This window comes from Toxotes jaculatrix, chromosome 7 (genome assembly GCF_017976425.1).
Source record: "Toxotes jaculatrix isolate fToxJac2 chromosome 7, fToxJac2.pri, whole genome shotgun sequence".
In the NCBI taxonomy this organism is placed as follows: domain Eukaryota; kingdom Metazoa; phylum Chordata; class Actinopteri; family Toxotidae; genus Toxotes; species Toxotes jaculatrix.
Window position 1 is genome coordinate 12,364,942 of NC_054400.1, and position 24,532 is coordinate 12,389,473.

Below are 24,532 nucleotides of genomic sequence, written 5' to 3' on the forward strand. Positions count from 1 at the left end.
TCATTTATTCTACATCCACCCACCCAACCCGAGAATCATCCACACATACACACAGAGAACATTGTGTCGAGGAGCCATCGGCCAGTGCGTGTCAGCTGAGAAAGGGGGAGAGAGAGAGAGAGAGAGAGAGAGAGAGAGAGAGAGATCCTCCCTGGCACACACCCGTCAGTGTGGCAGTGTGATTTTGACTGACTGGCTGACTGACAGGGGATTCTGGAGGAAACACAGGAGGAACGGAACGACACGTTCTCCTGTTTTCTTTTTTTTCTTCCCACACCTTTCTCGCTGTCTCGTCTGTCAGCGTTGTCACGGCCGATGGTTTTCTAGCTGTGCCGCCTGTAATCACCTCAGCATCGGATTTTGCTTTATTTCTCCTCTCCTTGATTGGGTGAACCGGGACTGATTCAAGCCAACCTGGGCCGGGCCGTGGGGCTGTTCAGCGAGCCTTATAGCTGAAGTTGGCACCCGAGATGAGCGCCTTGAGACCCGGGAGCGGGGCTCTCTCTTCGCCGGGGAGAGGGTCTGGGTCGTGGCGGTGCCTATGGTGGTGGTGGGTTTTGGCAGTCGGGGTGGCAGTGGGCTCGGGAGATCCGTGGTTGGCCGCGGAGGCATGCCCGTCGTCTTGCTCTTGCAGCAGCACCAGGATCTCCTGCGTGGATCCGGAGCGGGGTATCAATGCCTTCCCCGTCCTGCAGAGCGAGGCAGAGATGGAGAACATCACCGACATGTGAGTGTCTCTAAGCATCAGATTTACAAAAGGGAGATGTCGGATTCATAAGTGGTCCTTAAACATTCACATTTACTCCGCTTTTACCACAGTGGCTGCATTTCCAACACTTTACAAATAAAGGAATGCCATCCTTCACCCCTCCTCTGCCAATTGTGTCTGGAACTGGCAGACGCGGTCCGCAGAGAAAGAGCCAGAACCGGTTATATTTTTTAAATGAATTTATTTTTAATGCATGTATTTTAATGTTAATCCACTAATGTAACAGATACACATTTAAGTTATATTCATTTATTCTGCTCGGACTCGGCTCAGACACGCATCATGTGTAACCTACATTGCATAACAGAGTCATTACCATCATGGGGCACATCAGTCTTTCAACACCAGCGTGAAAACAGCCCATTTTAAAATGAAAGCAGTTTGGTAGACTTTATTCTGACAAACAGACGGAACCTAGTCTGTGGGTGCGCGCGCGCGCGCGCTAGTGTGTGCGTGAGCTTGCCTACGGTGTGTATGTGGACGGGGACACGCGCTCACCAGACATCACTGTCCAAATATTAGCACAGACACTTCCCAAGATGGCTTGTATTAGTGTATTTAAATGAACCAGAGAAGCGGAGAAAAATCGATGTTGAAGGGGGAAAAAACGATATTTTTCTAGTCAGTGTCAACATTTTGCGTGACATTTGAAGACTGGTCAGCCTGGGCCACTCCTGGGTGATAATTCAAGATTAGTCAAAATCTCAGTGTGCATTGGAAATGTACAGTGACCCCCCCCCCCCCCCTCAGCTTTTCACTGTCGTTTTATAAAACGTCATTTGGCCTAGAAATAAATTGAAACACGTCTAAGCATTTCTATCTGAAAGCAATTAAACAGAAGATTAAAATATTTAATTGCAGCAGTATCATTCTTGGCAAAGATAAACGGCCTTGTTCATAATGACTCTTGTCAGAGATAAACAATCTTTATCGGCGGCCTCGGAGAAGCCTTGGAAGCTGTTGAAATGAGCCAGCAATCTGGTGAAAAGCATTCACTGAGTGCTTGGCTAATGTAGACAAGTTACTGATGACCGGGCGACGTCTCATTCCAAACGACCTTGCCGAAAAAAACAACAACAAAAAACAAAAAACGGGGAGACAGGTTATCCTGCTGCATGTCTGCGTTAATTGGTCAGACATCCAGATTTTATGACATCTGCACTGAAACCACACAATGTGGGCTTTCATTGTCAGTGCGAATACTTGAGTATGAATGGGTCTAAAAACTCAACAACAGTTCTCACACTTTGTGTTGATGTCTCATTTGTATGGATGAAAGCTGAATCAGACAAACCATCACAAATCATTTCATTCCCAACCTGCTAAGAAAATGTCCTCCAGCAGAGTTGGGGAGGTGGGTGTCAGGATGACACAGACAAAACAAAAAATGATATTTCTTTTTGAATGATAACTCCAATACTGATAATATTGGAGATATTTTGTGGGTGTTTGCCCCTTTAAAAGACACTAACTCAAGAGAAACAACACACAAAGGTAATGCAGCCTTTCATTAAGATTGAGAAGACAACATTTGACCTATAAAAATATTCCCATAATATTTCTACCTTGTATCACAATACTGATTTATTGCCCACAGGCAATCATAGTATATTTAAGTTAATGGACACATGTAGGTGTTGTAAGCTTAATTCTTCCCCGCTCACTAAGACAAACATGCAGTGAAGGGTTAATCGCACCTAATGAGAAATCAGAGATGGATATATGTGCATGCTCTTAGTGTTTTGAATTATTATTCATCAAGCTTACTTGAACTGGAACACGGTCTGCTTTTGCCTTTAACGCTGATTTACAGTGTAATTTCTTGAAGAGTACAAATAAGATTGTTACCTTAAAAACATTTTGTTAGGGTTGAATTTTAGTTGTGTGACATTATTATTGGGCAATTTCACTCTTTAGTGAAAGTAATTTTATGAAACAATGTGTTGGAGATGCAGCTTTTCAAAGAATGGCTTCCATTTATCAGTGTTTCTTTATGCGTAAAGCTCTGAAAATTGCTGTCATTCTGGGTCAGCTTCTTCAATTATTGAAAGGCACGTATCAAATTTTATCACTATTTTTTCTAATTTTTTTTCTGGCTTTATTTGATAGTGACAGCAGAGAGCTGACAGGAAATGAAGGGAGAGACAGAGAGGTGATATGTAACAAAGGTCCTCGGCCGGATTTGAAGCGGGGATGTTGTGATTACATAGTCTATGGTGTGTTACAGCGTCTTAGACCCCAAGGCCAGCAGGACAACCCCTATGAAATAGGTCTAATGGTTAGGTGTTATTTTAACCCTCACTTGTCAATCTTTTAACTTCCATGAACTGAAATGTGATTATTTTGGTGCAAATTCAGAGACACATGTTGTATTTGAAATAATTAGCGGTGGCCCTTCGCTGTAATGATGTTGGAAATCAATGAATCTAATTAGAACAGTTATTGTTTCAGTTTCCCGGTCGAAGGCTTTATGTCACCACATGAAAAACAGTATTCAGTGACCTTGTGATTTAACCAAACAATACATTGGACAGTAAAACTCAGGGTTTCTGCTGGAGAGAAAGCTCTGTTGTGACTGTTACAACACGTATAGGAGAGATTGTTCTCAGTTTACTCAGGAGATTTTGTTTAGCCCTAAATGTTCTCAGACATCTGATCCTAAAGCTGTAATATTTGAAAAGCACATGTACTGCTTTTCAGAAGCAGTCTGTTACCTACAGTCATCTCTTGTTGGTCCTTTAAAACTGACAGGTCGAATGCCCTGCTCAAGTGCAGCTGAGGAAAAGAGGCGAGGGGCTGTGCCTGCTTCCAGTTCATCCTGTGTACCATATATCATCTGCAGTCCGTCAGGAGTTCATTTTTTAAAATTTTGAACTCTAATTATATGGGCTTATTATGTTCTTTTGTCTTGTTATAATGTTGCTGTTTGTCCTTCCTTCCGTTAACAAATGAGCCTTCTGACACACACTTGTATCTCCTGACAGTTACATCGCCAACCAGTGCAGCTTCTCCTCCATCAACGACAAAGACCTGCACTACTACAAGAATCTCAGGAACTTGTGAGTTATTGTCAATGGACAAATTTGCTAAAAAACTAATTACACACAGTGTTTGTTATATTTATATATATTTTTTTATTAGTCACACCACCTATTGCGTTAAAATACTCCTGTATATGTACATAATGGTCAATATAGGGTCCGAGCATAAGCAGCATTTAAAGGCAGGTAGAAGAAAAGTTTTGCTACTTTTTAATAACATTTTATCAGTATTTCTGTACTTCTTCGGCTTATTGCAGTCCATTATATGAGACATATTGATTTACTCTGCTTTTACTGATAATTCTCCCTCTTTGCTTTAGGCAATATATTGTCTAGATCTGTTGCTTTAAAATCCTGCTGTGTTTATCGCTGTGTCCCAGGGTGTTTGTAGTTACTGTGTTTTGCTATGCTTCTCTGTCTCATTTTATTTCTTAATTTAAAAAAGAGCTCTCTACCGAGCAGCACTTTCTTGCAACGCAATAATCTATTAAGTAGACACTACCTAATTTCCAAGCCAATATCCCATTTGGTAGACAGATTAGTACAAAGCATGTTGCACACTGCTTTTAACTGTGGTTTGATCCAGTGTGAGCAAAACTCTAAATGTAGGCAGGACAAGTGCTGTGTTTGAGGACAATTGCCCTGTGTGTCTGAGAAATACTTACACACAATTACACTCTGTGTAGAGTTAATATTATTATTAGTGTAATATATGACACCATTTTACTATTCACTATTTCACAGTTTGAATGGTTTTAGAGTACTCATTTGTTAAGTGTCACATTTTTAAATGGTGATATGAAAATCCTTGCTCGGTCTAAGTCATTTCAGACAAGATCAGTCAGTCTCACAGGACATAATTTAAACTGACTTCATATCAGATAATGATATCTTACAGCCTCATCTCAGCTGATGAAGGGCACAGATGCTCTGAGCACTGGGTTTCCACAGTGCTGAGTAATGTACAGTATGTAGCAATGTTAATGGCACCTGGCTCTTAAAACAGTTTTTGTACATGAAAAGGCTTTCTGCTGAGATGTCTGTTAGACTTATGTCCAGAGGATTAGAGGGTAAATTGTTAACTGATCGGAAGAAAAATAAAAACTGTTTCAATAATTTTTTAAAATCAAAAACTGTGAAAAAATGGTTTCCGACTTATCCCATGAAAATATTGTCAGCTTTTCTTTTTGTTCATCACTGAAAACTGAATGTCTTTGGGTTTTGGACTGTCTGTTGAGCAAAACAGTTTATGGTGTCGCCTTTGGTTGTTGTGATTGTGATGCTGGTTGTGATTAAAAAAAAAAGAGAGAGAAAAGATTGCCATCACTGATAACAAAAATAATTGTTAGTGGCAGTCTATTCTATTCATATAACTAATTTGCCTCTGGGATTAATAAAGTTATCTATCTATCTATCTATCTATCTATCTATCTATCTATCTATCTATCTATCTATCTATCTATCTATCTATCTATCTATCTATCTATCTATCTATCTATCTATCTATCTATCTATTTACCCACATGGTTAAGGTAACGGAACAATCGTGGTAATTCTTTGAAAAATCGACACTGACTGTTTGTTTGAACTAGGAAATGAACAGCGGTCTCAAATGTTAAAGCTGAGATGTTCTGGCCCATCCATTCAACCTGACCTACTCCATACACAGCGTTTGTTGCTGTGTAACACCATCTCCTGACTTCATCCTGTGCTCTTGTCACAACCACAACCACTGTGGCTGCTAAAGGGCTCTGTCACTTGAATGTAAACATACGTTGCTCCAGTTGGGAGGACAGTTATTTTACGTTGCTAAAATCTTCTGATGTCAGAATTCAAATGCTACATTTAAGCCAATAATATTTGTGTCCTAAATGTCCATCCCTAGTTTTGGCTTTTGCAACTTCAATCAAAAGCATCCCACTTTCTAAAAAAACATGATTTATAAAACATTTATAAGCTGTGACTAATGTTAATAAATAATCTATTTATGCCAGTGGTGTCCAAACTGTTCCACAAAGGGCCGTGTGGCTGCAGGTTTTTGTTCCAACCAATGAAGAACACACAGTTTGATCAATCAACTGTCTGAAGACTGAGGTCAGTTGATTAAATGAGTCAAATCCGGTGTGTTGCTGCTTGGTTGGAACAAAAACCTAATGCCACACGGCCCTTTGTGGAAGAGTTTGGACACCTCTGATTTATGCTTTATTAATAATTGAAACAGAAATTGGGTTGCCAGGTTGTGAAAAAGTTATTTTGCTGGTATAAATCCGCCTCTACATCCTGACTCATTACAATATGTGTTTTCTCAGACTTCATGGAGCTGATCAGAATTCATTTTTTTCTGCGGTTGCTGTTGTTGAGAAATGTATAATTAATTAACTAATTTATTTATTTTTTGTTAGAACGGTGACCAACAGCAGGCTAACATACGTATCGAAGCTGGCCTTTCAAAACAACATCAAGTTACAGTACCTGTAAGTAAAATAACATCTCATGCTATCCTAATAAACAGTGTACTCTTTGCTTTCTATTGATGTGACTGCTGTACGTCCATTATTTATTATTTTTAATGAGTAATTTGTTTGATTCTGTTAAAATGTACTTATCCTTTGAAATGTTTATCTTTTAAATTCATTAGTATATTGTATCACTTATTGCTTAACCCAATAATTAGTTTCACAATACACTAAGAGAGTAACTTAACCAGAAAGAAATGGCTGAGAGGTTGATGGAAAATGAAATCAAGTTCAGGTTCACACTGAACAGGATTTATAATTGATTATCAATCTTGGGACCTTGTAAATGTAATTAAAGTTTGATGCTTATTACACTGTTCAAATGCACCACTTCAGGTTAATTGTCACAATCCTTAGAGGGGAAAACTTTTAATGAGAAAAATAATGCAGGCTTATTGGTACACATTGAAATATACTGTTAGTTGCTGTAACATCATTCTAATATTTTGTTGTGCTATTATAAGTGCAATCTCATTCTCTGATGTCAAATTTAATTTCCAGGAATCTGAAAGATAACAACCTGTCATCACTGTCCTGGAGGATATTCAAACACCTCAACATCTCTTATCTGTGAGTTCAGTGCAGTTTTCATAATCAGTCTGTCCATCTCTGTCTGTATGTCTATCTGTTCCTTGCTCTCTCTCTGGTTTACCCTCCAGTTATCGTCATACTCAGTATACAAACATAGACCTATAGCATCAGTAATGTCACCTGTAGGTTTCTGATGTGATGATTTGAAGCTTGGAGTTGAGTTTACTGCTGGCTGCAGTATCTTGGGTTCTTGGCATCTTGGGACACCTGTGATTAAAGGGAAACATGCCCCCTAAGCATACCTTTTACTACAATCACTGTAATGAAGCAATAATTGAGACACTAAAATTAAAAGAAAAAATCTATACTCTTTGTATTTCCAGAGGGAGAATTTGGACATCTTTTCCGATGGTTCAGTGCAGTGGAAAAACTGTAAAATAGAATGTTTTTTGTTTTTTCATGCAATGAAAGAACGATGAATGAACATAGGGAAATAGTCTTATTTGCTGAGAAGGTCAATACCACTCTCATATCTCTTCGTTAAATACAAAGCTGAAGCTGGGGGACAGCTTGCTTAGCTTAGCATAAAGACTGAAAACAGGGGGAAACAGCTAGCCTGACCCCATCCAAATGTAACAAAACTAGCCTATCAGCGCCACCTTGTCTAATCTGTACAAATACTAAAGTGTAAACAGTGTAAAATGTTTTAAGGGGTGTCATGTGCTGGGCAGTGACTTTCTGGAGTACCCACTGCTCCTTGGCATCGTCAGAGTGATGACAACACTCCTGGATGTTAACTGCAACCAGCCAAGGAATAGTCATAGGCACATAAAACCCCTCATTATTTTTTACACCTCCTTTTTGTTTGGATTAAATGAACGAGATATAACATCTTAATTAGGGAGCCTCAGAAGTGCTGGGAGGCAGATTTTGTTATCATTTGACAGAGCCAGGCTAGCTTTTCCCCTGTTCCCCCAGTCTTAATGCTAAGCTACAACTGCTGGCCATAGCTTCATATTTAAAAACAGACATTAGAGTGTTATCAATCTTCTCATTCAACTCTGGGCAAGAAAGTGGATCAGCTAATTTTACTAAATGTAATACAATTTAATGCACTGTGTAGTGGCAGTTGCCATATAGTTGCAATTCAGCTCTTTCTTACTTTTCTCAAATCTTTTGTTACGTTCTCTCAGTCAGCTACTCATTGTTCTTGACGGTTCTTGACTTTGTGTGTTTGTGTGTGTGTGTGTCCAGGATCCTGTCAGGGAACCCTCTGCACTGCTCCTGTGAGAACATGTGGATAAAGCTGTGGTTAGGGGAGGAAGCAGACACTCAGGAGCTGCACTGCATTGAGGATGGAGGAGGACGCAAGCTGCTGTCCAGATTGGCACTGCCTAACTGTGGTGAGGACACACACACACACACACACACACACACACACACACACACACACACACACACACACACACACACACGTACACGGACACTCACTGAGTAAGTAGCTGGAGAAGACATTTATAAGCTGTGGCAGAGTGCAAAGCGTTGAAGCACCTGGAGGAAAAATGTAATCCTAATGGTTTCCTCCTTGGAAAATTTTCCATTCACATGTGTTTGCGTGTGCATGCATAGCTGCATGTGTGTGTTTGCATAAATGTGAATGTGCTTAAGTGCAGGACATATATTGTACGAAATTTTTTATTGAAAGACAAGTGGGCTAAATGTTTTGTGAGTTCTCAGGGGGGGGCGTGGGAGATGAACGACTGGAGAAAGTGAAGTTTGTTGTTAAAGCCTTTGAGAATATCTGCACATAGAATACAATTCATGCATTGACAGCCACTGCAGTAATCAGTAATACATACGCGCTGGTATGTGAATTTCCACAGGTTACAACCTATAGTATACTGTGTATATTGTGCATCACTTCTGCAGGGCTCTTCTTAGCTTGTATGTTGTCATTTCCCTAGGAACAGTCAAGTACAAAAAAAACTACAATGTCTCACACATGAACAAGAAAGCAAATGACCAAATGAAGGCATGCAAGCACACTCAGAGACCTGCTTTTATAGAGGGCTTAAAAATGTAGTTTGGTTTCCGCTGGATGTCATTGAAAGGCCACAGACACTAAACAGGCTGACTATATCTCGTCCTGTAGGGATTTCATGAAGCATAGATTAAGTGTTAGACAGAGGAAAGAGAAATGTGTGACATACTGAGAAGTGTGTGTGTGTGTGTGTGTGTGTGTGTATGTGGACTGTGTGGCAGGTTATGTCTTCTTATAGACTGGTTACAGTCATCTGAGACATTTGCTTTTACGCGTTGAAAGGTCACTGTGCAGGACATTACAGAGGCAGAAAGATATTATACTGCGAAGGAACGTTTGTGTGATTGAACACACGGATGACATCAGTGCGTCTAAAAGATGCTGAGTGGAGAAAATTCACCGCATGTATCACAGTAAAATGAAGTGTTATAAAGACCATCTGCACTCTGTCCTATAGCACCGGTGACCTGCTGTCACGCAGCGGATATCATTTCCTTTTTCTCTGAATCATCATTTATCAGTCCACTAGGAAACTACAAACCACAAAACATTTTGAAACATAAAAATGCTATACCTTAAACATTTCTTATCGTTCCTGGAGAACCCCTGGACAGCACCTGCTACAGTGTGTAACTGTAATGTCCAGCTAACCAGCAAGCCTGCTGTCACTCCAGTACAAACTTCCACAGACCACAAACCTTTAATGTACTTGCTTATGGGAGTCTTTATCAAGCTTGGATGTATAAATGTCAGCAGTTAATTGATGCTTTATTCTTCCCTGCTTTACTGTACAGTGTTCCTACATGAATTTTTAATGAATCTCTCTATTTTGGACTCTCTTCTATTCTATTCATAAACAGGGTCAGCTTACAGCTTGACCTGTCTCTGAAAGTCTGAGCTTGACCTGCTCTCATTCGCACAAGAAGAATCTGTCCAAACTCAGCCTGTATTTGTTAGTTTTTATAAGCACAAATCTGGCTGAAATGGACATTTAGTAATAATTTAGAGCTTGAGCGTGACCCAAGTAAACAAATGAATCTCAGATTGTTCCAGCCTTTAGGGGAGTAAGTCCAGTCAAATCTGGTTTGTTACTGTAAAGTGAAAGTGAACATAAAATACCCACTTCATGTCTGACTTAAATTTATAAAATACACAATATCAGCAGTCGGAAAAGCTTTATAGGCCTAAATTGAAATGTAATCAAATTTTATTTTTTCTCTAATAAGCCAGAACATGAATCTAAAAAGCATTTTTGCCATCTCTGTTGTTGACAGTGTAAATAATGTGGTCAAAAATAGCTCAGGACGATCAGGACGCACAGGATACAAACAATAAGTTTGCTCGCAGGAAGCTAACAGTGTCATTGATAACTTCTATTGATCCATCCCCTCTGCCTCCCCTCCATTAGAAGAGGTTATTTTTGGCATTAGCACAGTTACAGCAAGGCCCCTGGAGAAGTGGGCAGGGGACCCCCTGGCAGAGTGACATATGAGGAGGAGGACATGGTGGGGCAGGGGTGCCAAATAATGCCCCAGGGCTAACAATGATACACCAAAAGACCTCTCTGTCTGGTCAGAGTGCTGGCCCTTTGGTCCCTCTGTCGTTTTTTTTTACCATCTTTTGCCTCTCCCTCTCTCTGGCCACTCCGCCTCTTTATTACTCATTTTCCATCCATCTGTCTGCTCCATGTACGACTGTTTCTCCTTCTGTATGCCTGAACATTTCTGAGTGACATATGAGGAAGGCACAAAGGAGAGGAAGTACCCAATGATGCCCTCGGGCTGACACTGATCTCTCAGGCCACCCGCACATGTCTCTCTCTCTGTGCCTCTCTGTGGACTGTTTACTGCTGGATCTCTACTGGAGAAAGGCTGGCAAACACAGACTGCTCCTGCTGCTGATCGAGACAAAACTTTACTGAAAAGTACTGCTCTGATGTTACTGCAGTCCCATGGCTGTGCAATATGAAAATAAGTGAAAAGCATCAATCATTAAAAAACAGTTTGAAGAGCTGCAGGTGTTACACTCCCACTCGATTGAAAACAATAAAAAACCTCAGAAAAACCTATAAACTCTCCACAATTCCCTTTAATGGTTGTTCTTTAAGTAGCATGATTACTTTAGTTCATGAAGATCACAAAATTTAAGCTTTTTGATCACACTTTAAGTTTCTGTGGGTAAAAGCATCTCCTAAATGCTCCAAAAGGCATAAATGTTAATAACTGAAACCAGCTGTCCGGAGCAAAGGTCCTTTTTTTCCATGCGCTGTGGAAATGACAGCAGATGGATTACCAGATCTCTGTTGGTGAAATCACAGCACTGATGTACTCTGTCTTCATCTGTCTCCCCCTCTGTTTGTCTGTCTCCCTGTCCAATTGTTTGGCTTGAATAACTGTCTATCAGGCTCCTTTGCCCTTTATAATCTCGTTTTCTGTTTTTTTTTTTCAGTTCAGTCAAATTAAATAAAAAAACAAGGCATAAAAGCTGTAACACTAAACTTAAAATCAACACAGAAGTTAGAAAGCACAAAGCACATCAGCACAGAGCAGATTGACAGGAACAGATTAGGCTGCTGTTCATGTCTTGCAACCCTGATGTTTTATGAGACTGTTAAGCATGTGAGAATGAATGAACATGACGTTTAGTGCCATCCCACCCACATTTGGGTCTCCTGCATTCCTTTTAAGGCCATGCTGCTGTCATTTACGAGTGAGCTTTCGCGGGTTTGAGAGGGATGACAGCTTAAAAAACAGAAGAGCTTAGCTGGTCAGAACTATTCAGTAAATCATCTTCATGGGAAAGGGAAGAAAGTAATTGCTTATGGGGAGAAAAGTTGTCGTATAGAATAAAGTGCGGTTTTGATTTTATATTTTATCAGGGGTCCTTGATATGACAGAAGTGGTGCACAGAACCAGTTCAGTATCATGTCTATGAAAGAAAAAGTGTGTACTTTATGAATAGAGGTGTTAAGTAATGGTGTGGCAGTCAAGGTGCTTTCCCCTAATCTTCACCAAGTTTTTTGTTTTTTTTTTAAAGTGGCTAACCTTCACTGTACCATAATGCCATAACTACAATATTTTCCAAATCCTAAGCATTATACTTGTCATGTACCAATGTGTGATAATTTTAAAGTGTTACCATTGGACAAAAGAAAAAAACAAAAAAACAAAAACCACAGTCACTGAATATCACTGTACAAAATCTGGTTCAGCTGTTCAGATAATGGAAATCAGCTTCAAAGCAAGGGCAATAAATGTGTTAAAATGTTGTTGTAAACAACAATGTTAATTCACTTGCCATGAAAACCAAAATGTAGCACTGTACCACTCCTTATGATAAAAACAGTAAAAGGCGGACAGATACAGACAAGGCAGGTGTCGACAGACTCGAGAAGAATTAAAACCTAAAAATTATCTGTTATCAGAGCAGGCCAGGTGTCAATCTGACCGACAATAGTTTTGGTCAGAAAATCAAAAGTCTATAGCAGATTCTGGTTTTCAAAGAATCTGTTATAGGTTTCAAAGCTGCTCAGCCAGTCCTGGCTCATGTTCTCCTCTCTGTTTCTCTGAATTTGTTGAGCAGAAATTATTTTGTGAATCTTTCTCATAATGTGTTGACAGTCTTCACTGTGCTTGAATAACAGAAGAATGCAGAGGCAACCTCAGGGACAGAGACTCTCCAGCACATTTGCTCCTCTCCCTGTTGTAGATTTCTCTCCTGCGTGTCTGCTTCTGCCTTTTGTCAGAAATCATCACATCTCTGGTGTAGTGGAAGGGCTGGAGCGTTACATAACAAGTGCGAACACTTCTCTAAACACTGATATGGACCTTGTTGTTGTGGCCTATAACAAGAGCTGACAACAATGACACCACCAACAATGACGCTGAAGTATGCTGTGGCGTATTGTGCGGAGGTTTCAATTCAGAGAGCAGTGGATTTTTTCCTTTTAAATATGAGCTATGAGCAGCTATTCAGTGCCACATCACTGGGCAAATCCCTGATGCTGTGCTCGTAATTCACGCCCCATTCATAACACAGGCTCCTGGTGAATGAAGGCAATCTGAATTCAAGGAGTCAAGGAGTGTCAAGGACTTGCATATACACAGTGCTAATGAGATGTAATATTCACACATTCATTCTTGATAAGATGAGGTTTTCATGGTTACAATTTTGCCCAATTCTCTACCCGTCAGGAACACTGTTCACAGAAAAGAAGGTCCTTTCAATATTTTTGACATGAGAAAATACTGGTAATAGCCTACAAACTGAGTAAACTCTGAGACAATGCACATAAGCTGCTGATTGTGAGTCCCACAAAGAAATAATACTGAAAAACAAACAAACAAACATAAAAGCAACACAAAACAAAAACAAATAAACAGAAAGCTGAAAAAAGTCTGTGACACTTAAAACCCAGGGGGCCCTGGGCCAGAGCCCCTTTATGAAGTGACTGTTTCTTGTCAGAAAGTCAATCAACTGACAACAAAGGAGTGCAAAATGACCACAAAGATATGCAATACAACTGCAAAAACAAATCAAAAATTATTACAGTGAGTTCCAAAACAACTAAAATGACACAGAATGACTATAAAGAGACTCAAAACAACCATTTTACATGTCCAGTTCTGTCAAATATGCTTTGACAGAACTGGGCATTATTTTGTTGCTGGCACATCTTCTGCAGACACTTGACAAGTATTTTCCATATGTTTACATCTGGCTGCAGGTGGGCTGTAGCTTGGGCCAAACGCTGAAGCACACAATACTGAAATTTTTCCACGAAATGACTCATGTGTTGTCACAGACACAAGCTGGTCTACCATGCTAATTACGGCAAATTCCTCTTCAGTATTACTTGTTGATTCTGAACACATCAGAGTGGCTAAAGGATTACAATCACAGAGCGTCATGGATGGTTTGACTACCAAAGCTGTGCTTGTAAGTAATTTAACATGGAAATAATTTTCTGTGTATTGACAGGCCATGGCCAGTGTACTGACATCAAAAGCAAGGAGCTTTCCAGAAGTTTAATTCTGATTTCTTGACTTCATTTAGGTGTGTGTGTGTGTGTGTGTGTGTGTGTGTGTGTGTGTGTGTGTGTGTGTGTGTGTGTGTGTGTGTGTGTGTGTGTGTGTGTGCGTGTGTGTGTCTGTGTGTCTGTGTGGCCTGCAGATGGCTGTAGTGGCAGTAGAGAGCTGATTTACTGAAAGTCTGTTAAGATATGTGGTTCTGATTTGGCAGCTGGCCTGCCACCACTGAAATGACTGGTTTTTAGTGCGTCTCTCTGTGATTGAGTGGGTTGCCGTAGTGATAAGTGGGTTACCCTGGTGATAAGCATTCTGCCGACGGACAGGAGAGGTTGGAAGAGGAGGGGAGAAGGGGAGAGGAGAGGGTTCGATAAGAAATCTGTCCAGTTTTATCTGCTGTAGCTGTTGACACCCATTTCTTCTCCTCTCTTATTTTTGTTCTCATCTTCTTTTGTTCTCTTCTCATCTTCTTTTCATTTTATCCTTCTTTCTTGTCTTCTTCACTTCTTTTTGTTCGTCTTCTTTTTGTTCTCATCTCCTATCATCCTTCTTCCCTCATCTTTTCCATTTGTTTTATCATCTCTTCTTCTATTCTTTTCTTCTCACCTTTTTTATTTGTTATCTTCTCTTTTCTTTTCTTCTCTTCTTTTCTTTCCTTTCTTTCCTTTCTTCACCAGCGATGTTACTGGACAGAGAACAAGGATGGCAAGGGTAGAGTCTGATTGGTCATGCTGAGGTCACCTCCTGGTCAGCACTGTACACACACGTGTGCGCACATGCACACACACACACACATACGTACACACGCACTCACACACACGCACGCACACGCACACACACACACACACAAACACAGATACATACACACACACACACACAAAAGCACGTGCACACAACACACACACACACACATACACACGCACACCGTCACCAGTGTCTTTGCTTTGACAGAGGCTTCAGACTGTGTCCAATCAATTTAGTACTTGGGCTGTTGAAGACATGCACTAGTAATCAGTGTAACCATCACTGTGTTTGAACTCTGTCTCTTTGTCTGTCTGTTTGATTGGGGTGAGTGTGCTTAAATGAAAGAGTGAGAGAGAGAGGGAGATTGAATTCGAGGTCTGTCTTTGTGGGCATTTCTTTTCACTCTGTGGTAGTGGGTGTGTGTTTGTCTGCTCTTCCACTCTTATTGTCGAGGTTGTTACGTGCCCTGTGTTTCAACTGAGAGAGTTGGCCCTGAATCCTAAGTTTGCTTCCTTCCTTTTTTTCTGCTCCCCCTCTCTACTCTCTCCACCTCTATATCCTCCTCCCTCTGTCCTCCTCATCCTCTTCTCCTCCTCCCCTTTCCCTGGTTATATGTAGAGGTTCCCATGGCAAAGCTGAGCCCATCTAAAGAGACGGTAATGGAGGGGGAGGACATGCAGCTGTCCTGTACGACCTCTGGCGTGCCCTCACCTGAGCTGATTTGGAAAATGCAATTGGTCACCATCTATGTGGTTAGTTCACAAACACCCACGCCCACACACACACACACAAACTCAAATACATTAGGTAAGTTTTACCACGTTACATATAGAGCTGAAAAGGTTAGTCAACAAATCCATTAATTTGATTGACAGAAAAATAATCTATATCTAGTTCAGTCTCACACAACTACCCTGCAATAAATCCTTCCAGAAGATTATAATGTTCAAGTTTTGCATAAACTGTCATTGATTGGAGTGGACAGTATAGTAGAAACACATCCCTGTGTTGTGTGATACAGTTCAACAGCACTATAAATGTAGCTGCCAAAATGGCCTCTAAAACAGGTTCAACAAAAACTGAACTTTATAACCGTCAGTGTATTAGACTGCATTTGTTTCAGATATGTGTACCTGATGAACTGGAATATGTCATAGTAAAATGAGTATCAGTGAAGTTTTGACTGTAAGTCTGACAAATCAAGCAATATGAAGATGTCGCCTTTGGTTCTAGAAAATTTTAATGGATATTTTTCACCTTTCCGTTGTTATCTCAATTGTTTATTGTCATTAGTTATATCAATAACAATCAATTCATCAGTTAACTGAGGATATTTAACTGGCAAAGAACTGGCAAAACAAATGCTGGTTACTTCTCCATGCGTTACTGAACTGAGTTCAGTTACTATATATGCAGTCATCACACATCATTATGGAATCCATAACTTTGTGTGTCTCTAGCTATAAGTGGTCAAAATAGTAAATTCCCCCTAAACTAAATGATCCCTGTCAGATATTAATTTTTGAAGAACACGTTACTATCATTTTAGTTCATGTATCAGATTTATATCAGTAATGTAAATCCTGCTTGCTGCTTGTACTATTGCCTGTTGCCTGCTGTATACAGTGCCATGGAAGTGATGATTGCACTGGTGTGATAAACTGATTCCAGTGCTTCCCATCTTTCAGCATGTGCATTATCCATGTCTGCTTAGATTTAATTTTACAGTGAAATATCATGTCATCATGAGGTCTTGAGCAACCATTAATCTTATTTGTGATGAAAAAAAAAATGACTTAGCCTTCATGGTTTCCACACTCAGATTGAGACATCAGGCCAGACTTCGGTGTTGAAACTGTCCAACGTGTCGTCGCTGGACCACAACAAAAAGATCAGCTGCACAGCTGAGAACATTGTGGGAGAGAAGGAATCCTCTCTGCTGCTGGATATACTTTGTAGGTTTACCCTCCTGCAAACAGTTCTAATTCAATACAGATAAATGTGTCAAATAATTAGTGTAGTTGCATATAGCCTTTCAAACAGTGAATTAAAACCTGTAGAAGACAACTTTTGTTCTCACCTTTTAATCAGTGTGTTTGTATGCTTCACTAGTTTTACCTTTGATTTGCTCTTTCGCCTTATCTTACTTTCTGTCTTTTCGTTTGTATCCTAAACTCTTTATTCTCTGCGCGACCCTCAGTTCCTCCCAAAATCACTAAGCTGAGTGATGCAATCCCAGACCATCACTGGTGCATCCCCTTCAGCGTGTCAGGTAAGAGAGACATCCACATGATATCTTTTTGTGGTACTTAATTTTCTGTGATCTGGCGAGGTGCTCTATAACAGTATATATAAATCACAGCAATGACTATATAAACAAATAACATCGTTTAATAACATCGAGATTGTTGGCCTTCTTAACCTTTCCAGGAAACCCAGTGCCGCAACTACAATGGTTTCTGGATGATGAGGCGGTGATTGAGGACATCTATATCATGACCATAATCCACGACATCACAGAGACAGAGTATCACGGCTGCCTGCAGCTGGATAGCCCCACACACCTCAACAATGGGAGGTACAGGCTGGTGGCTAAAAACAAATACGGCTCAGACCAAAAGGAGGTGGAGGCTCACTTCATGCACAAGCCCTGGGACGGTGAGGAGTAGCACAGCACTATGTTTCATTTTCTGTTTTCACATCATTATGATCAAGATATACTGTTGCAGCTATACTATTGTGCTGATTATGAAAACCGTTTCTTTTAAATTAAAAAAATATATATTTAACTGTCATTAAAGAGTGAGAGCTGAAACAATTGGCCAATGAGTCAATCAGTTGACAGAAAATTAATCAGCAACTATTTGTATAATCAATTAATTATCAAAATTTTCAAATAAAAATCCCTCGTTTCAGCTTGTCAAATACAACACCAGTAATTTGAAAATGTCACCATACCACCAATTAAAGGTAGTCACCAGATTTGTAGGAGGGGCTGTTTTTATCCATATTTACTTATGTTCAAGAATGATTATGTGTGTTGTGTTAATAATTAGACTGAGAGAGAGAGTACAAATGACTTGAGATATACATGGACATGAAGCATTTCATGAAGCTGTGGTTGCATGCAGGATGATAGTATCAACAAAGATAAAAATGGAGAGTATCTGCACATTGGAACAAAGCACCAAAAACTTTAATGGACATCATTTCTACCCCACTGGGTATATCACGCAAATTACCAACATGACAAAAGACACATGCTGTATATGTCCAGTCCCACCCACTCTCTGCAGCTTTAGAGATAAACAGAACAATTTTTTTTTTCCAATTTATGATATTTCTATATAGCTTTAATCTAGTGTGCAGATACTGTCCATGTAATGTTTGACCAAAGGGAACATTGAATCAGATTTAATCTTTTTGTTGTTGTAATGTGCAGAAAATGAGAAGGAGCCATACTATTATGGTGAGTGAAATAAATATTCATACCTACACATGTTTTTATCAAATGTTAAAGTGTTAAATCTAACACATCAGGTTTAAATTCATAGTGTATTCAGAGTGTCAGTGTTTTTAGATCAATGTTTTTTTGTGTTTAACATCTCATCATTTTTATTAATTAACACAAATTACATTTTAGAAATCTTTCTCTTTCTCTTTTTTCTCTAAAGTTGCTGAGGGTGCGTTACATACCTACACATCCTTGCAGCTAGGGATTAGGGCTGATGTGATGTCTTTTTCCACACTGTGATGTTGTGCATGTTGAATATTTGCTGTTTGTTGCTTGGTGTGTTGTGTTTGTGTAATCAACATGTTTTTGAAACAAGCTCAGAGAACAGGCATGACATATAAAATTATTTGTGAGGTACATGTCAAAGAATTTATAATTGAAATATGTTGATATGTTTAGAACCTAATTTGTCTCTGTTGTCACTTTCTCCAACAACTCCTCCCTCCTGCAGATCTAACCACAGGTACTGCCATCCCTTTTATTTACTCAATCCCAATCACAAGCACCACAACTTAATTAACTGACCATTCATTAAGCCCCATCCCCCTTAGTTACTGTTGCTATGCCTGTCGAACTTATAAATACTAGCACGGCACAAATGCAGTTTACATTGATGTACTATCAAAACTCTTAGTAATGAAAAAAAAAAGGGTTCTTAATTTCAGTCAGGTAGAGGTAGACAAAAGCAGACTTCTAATTTCTAGCCAGTGACCATCAGTTTTGTTTTGGTAAAATGGTCAGCTGTTGCTAGCTGGCTTATTAAGCTAGCTTTAACTCGATGAGTTGGTTGACAAATGTCTCCTGGTCGACTTTTTGATGTTTCCAGCTGACTCAATTTAAAATGAGAACCCTCTGAAAAAGGTCTTAAATGAGCACTCGATGGCTCTATACAGGATAATGTGCTAAAATACTGAGGCTAAAGCTGCATGTTCCAGGTAAAAAGTCAGTGCTCTCACTGGTTGATGGTCCATGTACATGGACACAAAGAAAACAGCATGGACTTGTTCTGCAGGATGGTAAGGATGAATCTGTTTAGCTGTTTTTAACAGAACAAGAGAAAAAGATTTGAGGATGAGGACCAACAATGAGTTTGACAAATATAAGACCGTCTCACATAATGAGGTTGGAGTATTGACTTCTCCAAATCTAACAGAGCTGGATAGGACCACTAACATTTGCTTAAACTCTGAGGGCATGTAGGACCACTGTTACGTCAAAGTCTGTTTCTCTGTCAATACCTTAACCTAACATTACCTAACCCCAATCAGTTTTATGTACTCCACATAACTTTAAACTAACATAAGCATTAATTAAAGGGGACTTATAGAAATGTTTTTCTTACAAGAGGGAAACAGGGGAACAGACACACAAGACTGGCTTTGAAAGTAATACTTGCAGTTAGTGAGAAGATAAACACCCTGTTTAATCCATTTATTATACGTTTGTTCTTGTATTTTTAGTAAAGCTTTCTACACATACTCAACATCTAAAAAGCTTTACAGTCCTGCTGTTTCCGAGCTACAGTTAGTATATCCATGATTTGACAATTGCTGAAAATACTTAAATACAAGTCACCTTGACTAGATTCATCCACTGAGCAAGCTGGTCAATGTTAACAAAAGCAGATGACCGATAGGTCAGATACTATGTATATTTACTCAAGAAATTTTTGAAAGCATATGTTAGTATTCCATGAGTACAACACTGACCTTCACTCGCTCACATCACTTCTTGAGAGGCTGTTCTTCTCTATTTATTCTTCTCTCTCTCTTTCCTGTGTAGAGGGTCCCCCTGTAGAACCACCTGAGGACAGAGTCGCTGTAAGTCACGCATGTTTTCCTCCAACTCTATTTCTTTGCCAGTTGCATCTGTCTGTTGCTGACTACTTGTTTTTCTGTTGTTTATTTGTGTTACTTGCCTAGAAACACCTGAGCTGGATCTATTTTTTAATCCTGGAAGTAATTGAATGAACCTAACACAATGAGGATACAACAGTACTTTAGAAAATCTGTGATATAAACACAGCCTGTGGCCTATACCTTTTTGTTTTCTGGTGTGTATGGCATTTGGCTTTGTGTGGTTGCCTCTGTGTGCTTGTTTGTCTTCTTAGTGGTTAACTTAGTGGATAACTCTGCTTTCTCATTGTGCAGGTTTACGTGGTGGTGGGCATTGCCGCTGTAGCCTTCACTGGCTTCCTTCTAATGTTGGTTATTCTCAAGTTTGGAGGAAACTCTAAGTTTGGCATCAAAGGTAAGACCCCTGTCTTTTATCTTGGTGGCATTCACTCAGTGGGGGAGTTTGAACACTTTAGAAGTAATGTTAAAAAAAAAAAAAGATAATTGTTGTTTGGGTGTCTAAATCAAAGACTGCTTTTGATTGATCGGGTCTCTAGTGCTGGTGAATAACATGCATGCTGACTAAACAGAACTCCTGTCGTCTTTGTCATGTCAATGTAAAACCTCCGTTTTTATAGCAATGTGTGACTTCTACAATGGCTACAAGTGTAACTAATCTATTTTCTCTTGTAGAATTTATCAGTTACTAAAACAGATTTGTCTCTGTTTTGCTCATATTGACATGTGGCTGATATTTTCTCATTCTTTGTGAACTAACGATAACCACTGAACAACGTCTCCATCAGTCCTCCCATTTCTACACAACGATGGTTATGCTGTTTTCTTGGATACAAACATATTCAGTGTGCAGTTAAAGAACTGTGAGCAGATGTTCATCCTTTGTGTCCAGTGGCTCATTCTTTGTTGAAAAAGTGATTAGATTTGAGAAGATTTAAATGTACATTTGAAAATGTAGAATACATAAGGTAGGTGCAGGAACAGTTTTCTGTGTCTTTCACTCAGTTAACTTTAGTTTAGTGCAGTTTGGTTGAAAACGTATAATGCATTCATAATAAGAAAAACAAAAATTCCACATTCCTACAAAGTAATTTTGTGCTTTTTAAAGATACGGTTGTTTTATGAATAAATAACTTTTTGGCACCGCTTGAACCATTAGCATTTGATGCAGTGGAGGTCCACATTTGACATTCAAATTACCAAACTAAAAAGTGAATGCAAATGTAGAGACAAACTTAATAAATGTGTGTAACCAAGGGTGTGTGCATTTATGTGTGTGACTCTTGGTAGCACTGTTGAGGTGCAGTATTTTGGCAGTGATTGATTTATAGCCCCCCTGAGAGGAGGGGTGAAAGACAGATGGAACAGCTAGTATAGTGTGTATGTGTGGATTCTTCTTTTTCCGGGAGAGGTGAATGAGGTTGCTCTGAAGGAAATGATTTCTCTAATTCCTCTTGGCATCCCCTACATATCTGTATTTATGTGTATGCAGGTTTTCTTGTCTAAGCATTTTTGCACGTGTATGCACTTCTATTCTTGTGTAGGATGTTAGGTCACATTACGGTTTTGCCCTTCTGATTGCTCCCCTTGAGTCTTCATCCTTCTCTGTTTCCACTGACAACTTCCTCTCCCCATGTGGTCCCGTCCTTATGCTCCATGTAGATCCAGATGTATGTGCCCTGCAGCATGTTGACATTGGGGTGAGTGTGTGGAGAGAGACACAGAGAGATAGTGGCGTCAGTATGAACAGCAGAGTCAGACAGAGAGTTGGAGAGCAGTGAGTAATCCACAGCAACAACACTTGTGCCCACATAACCACTGTTTGTTTAAAACCTCTGCATATGTCCTATGCTGGACTGATGACCAAAGACCATCTCAGTAACAGAAATATAACCACAGATGGCAGCAGCCTATCAGAACCTATTAAAAACTAGCAGTACTTTGTCAGGACAACATAGTTTTCTAAATCATAAACATGTGCCTACAGACGCACACACACTCCCACATGAACACAGTAAGCGCTGACGATGATGATGAACTTGTGATCAGAAAGTGTCAAGCCTTGTGCCGTGGTGGACAGGTGTGCATGAGAAAAGCACAACCTGCCTCACTGACTCTGGATGATGCTGTCAAATCTCTATCTGACAAGCCAGTAAAAAGCTGTGGCTGGTTTACATTATTCATATTGACTGCATTAATCTGCGCCGCTCTCATCAATAACACATGGACAGCATTTGGTACAGGTTACCTCTCACGATCTCCTCGCTGCTTCTTGACACACACAGGATGGCTATTTTTATACACTGTCTATGGCCGTGTGTATTCTTGTGTTGGCAGAAGGGTGTAACTAAATGGGATTAAATATAAGATTAACCATATGGATAGGGATAGTGTTGAGAGAGTGAATGTAGATGTATTATAGTCGAAATACTGGGCTATCTTGCTTGTCGCTGCTCTTCATATGTACATAATTTATTATGAGTAATGTATGTGGCCGCATGATGAACATGAGTCCAGTACACATTATCTTTTAGCTCTAGTTTGGTCTCATTCTGGCTCTTTAATTGCTAAAATACTCAACTATGTTCACCTGCTAGTTGCTAAATGTGTATGTCTGACAGAAAACAGCTGCTGTGGCTGGACATGACAGTGATGAGAGCTGTGAGATGTAAAGTTGTGGGCCATAAAACCACTTATACTGATTATAGCAGCTTTAATTTTTTCACCATCATCATTTTCAAGAGGTGAAAATTAATGTTAAAGATACTTTAGCATTACTTCCACCACCCTTATATAATGGAGCTGAAAAGAATTTAATTTGCAGTGGCCATAGCATTTAAAAATTACTCTTCAAACTGCTTCTCTTTGTAGAAACTACTCTGTTCCCCAGTCAATACGAACAATCTAAGACCTTGGTGTGAACAATTGGTACTGGGTGACTGTTGAGCAAAAACACAAAGAACAGTAAAGTGTGTGTTATCTGGAGGAACTGTGACTTGGTTTCTGGATAGATAGGAGCATTGTAGGGTCTGGATTTAAAATGGAGACACTTAACAGTTAAATTTCTCTTGCACATTTTGTTTCCCTGGTACTTGTCAGTATTTCTTAAGATTGAACTTGCTCACAAATTAGGCTAAACCTATCTGATCAATACAGCCTTCTGTTCTCAGAGAGAAAGCAAATCAGGTTTGGTGAGACTACATGCTCTACTGCGTGGTCTGCCACAGGAGGAAGCAACTACATTGTCTGGGTCCGAGCCCAAAATACCACACCAAGGCTACTACATTTCACCTAACAAAATTTGGAGTTGTATCCTGGATGAATCCACTTTGCCCAAAGACTGGCTCATGAGGAAGGTCATTTTGTGACGTTCAAGGTTTGTCATATTAGTGGTGAAAATCAAAGATGTTTGTTAAGTTTTATTGATTCAAACGGTCTCACTAAATTCAAGATTAATTTTGTAAGAGAGATCAAAAATTAATTACATGTACATATGAACACAGTCTGCTCAGTTAAAAAGTGGTTGAAAGTGAAACAGTAAAAGTGAAGGGAAAAAGTGAGAGACAGACTGAGAGGAATAGAGGGTGAATGCTAACATTGACATTTGACAAGAAATGTGAGTGAGAAAAACAGAGAGAAAGCCAGTAAGGAAGCGAGAGAAAGACTGACAGAGACTGAGAGAAAACATAGGGATGAAAAGAAAACAAGGGAAAAAAGATGGAGAAAGAAGAACACGGCATAGCTAGAGCAAAAGTGAGACAGAGCAAGGCAAAGAGATGAAGAAAAACTGTGAGAACGAAAGAGATGGAAGGAGAAAGTCCTCTCTTGTCCACTTATCAATGATTCATCATTAGCGCAGGTTTCAGTTTTCTCCTTGTTTGGTGGAGTTGCACGCCTCCATCTCTCTCCCCCTCTCGCTCACATGCACACACAGCTCCTGACTGCTGATCGATCGATATGACACCCTCAAGGTCAGCAGAGCTCCGCTGTGGGCCTGAGGCACTACCGAGCATGCTCAGCGTACCCACCACCTCCTCCTCCCCCTCCTCTCCTTCTTCCTCCTCTCCCTACAGAAAAGCAGCTTTTGCCTGCAGCTCTTGAGGTTTTTGATGAACACCACTCACCCACAAAACTTTTGCACAGGAAGTAAAAAACTGAATGAGTTGAACAATAAGGTGAAGAGGCTGATAAAAGTAATATATGATTCTACTACAGAAGGATAAAGATTTGGAATTGAAAGCCTAGTCAGATTCTTAGTTTTGTTTGTCTTATTGTTTGATCAGACCTGATTTAAAATGTATTTATGGTAATTTTAGACTGTATTTTATTCAGGGAATGTTTTTGAATGGCTCCTTTTCTTGAGATAAAAGTAAACACTGATTGAAGTTTGACTTAATTTGTAGAAAAGAGTAGTAGAGTAATAGAGTAATAGTGCTATTAGCCTCGCAGGTATCTGTTCATAAACCAAAGTATTGGACATTTTGATGTTTCATTTT

General features: G+C 39.7%; 1 protein-coding gene across 1 annotated transcript in view; it reads left to right on the forward strand.

Annotated features, from left to right (window-relative positions):
- The first annotated feature begins 240 nt into the window (after positions 1–240).
- ntrk2a (neurotrophic tyrosine kinase, receptor, type 2a) overlaps positions 241–24,532 on the forward strand; it is a 70,478-nt gene continuing 46,186 nt past the window's right edge. The window contains exons 1-13 of the mRNA XM_041042938.1: positions 241–727; positions 3,754–3,828; positions 6,213–6,284; positions 6,828–6,896; positions 8,112–8,260; positions 15,288–15,421; positions 16,492–16,624; positions 16,870–16,941; positions 17,100–17,327; positions 18,112–18,138; positions 18,635–18,646; positions 19,966–20,003; positions 20,334–20,433. Coding sequence (XP_040898872.1) covers positions 471–727; positions 3,754–3,828; positions 6,213–6,284; positions 6,828–6,896; positions 8,112–8,260; positions 15,288–15,421; positions 16,492–16,624; positions 16,870–16,941; positions 17,100–17,327; positions 18,112–18,138; positions 18,635–18,646; positions 19,966–20,003; positions 20,334–20,433 — 1,366 coding nt within the window. The 5' untranslated portion in view covers positions 241–470. The remainder of the gene's footprint in view (positions 728–3,753; positions 3,829–6,212; positions 6,285–6,827; positions 6,897–8,111; positions 8,261–15,287; positions 15,422–16,491; positions 16,625–16,869; positions 16,942–17,099; positions 17,328–18,111; positions 18,139–18,634; positions 18,647–19,965; positions 20,004–20,333; positions 20,434–24,532) is intronic.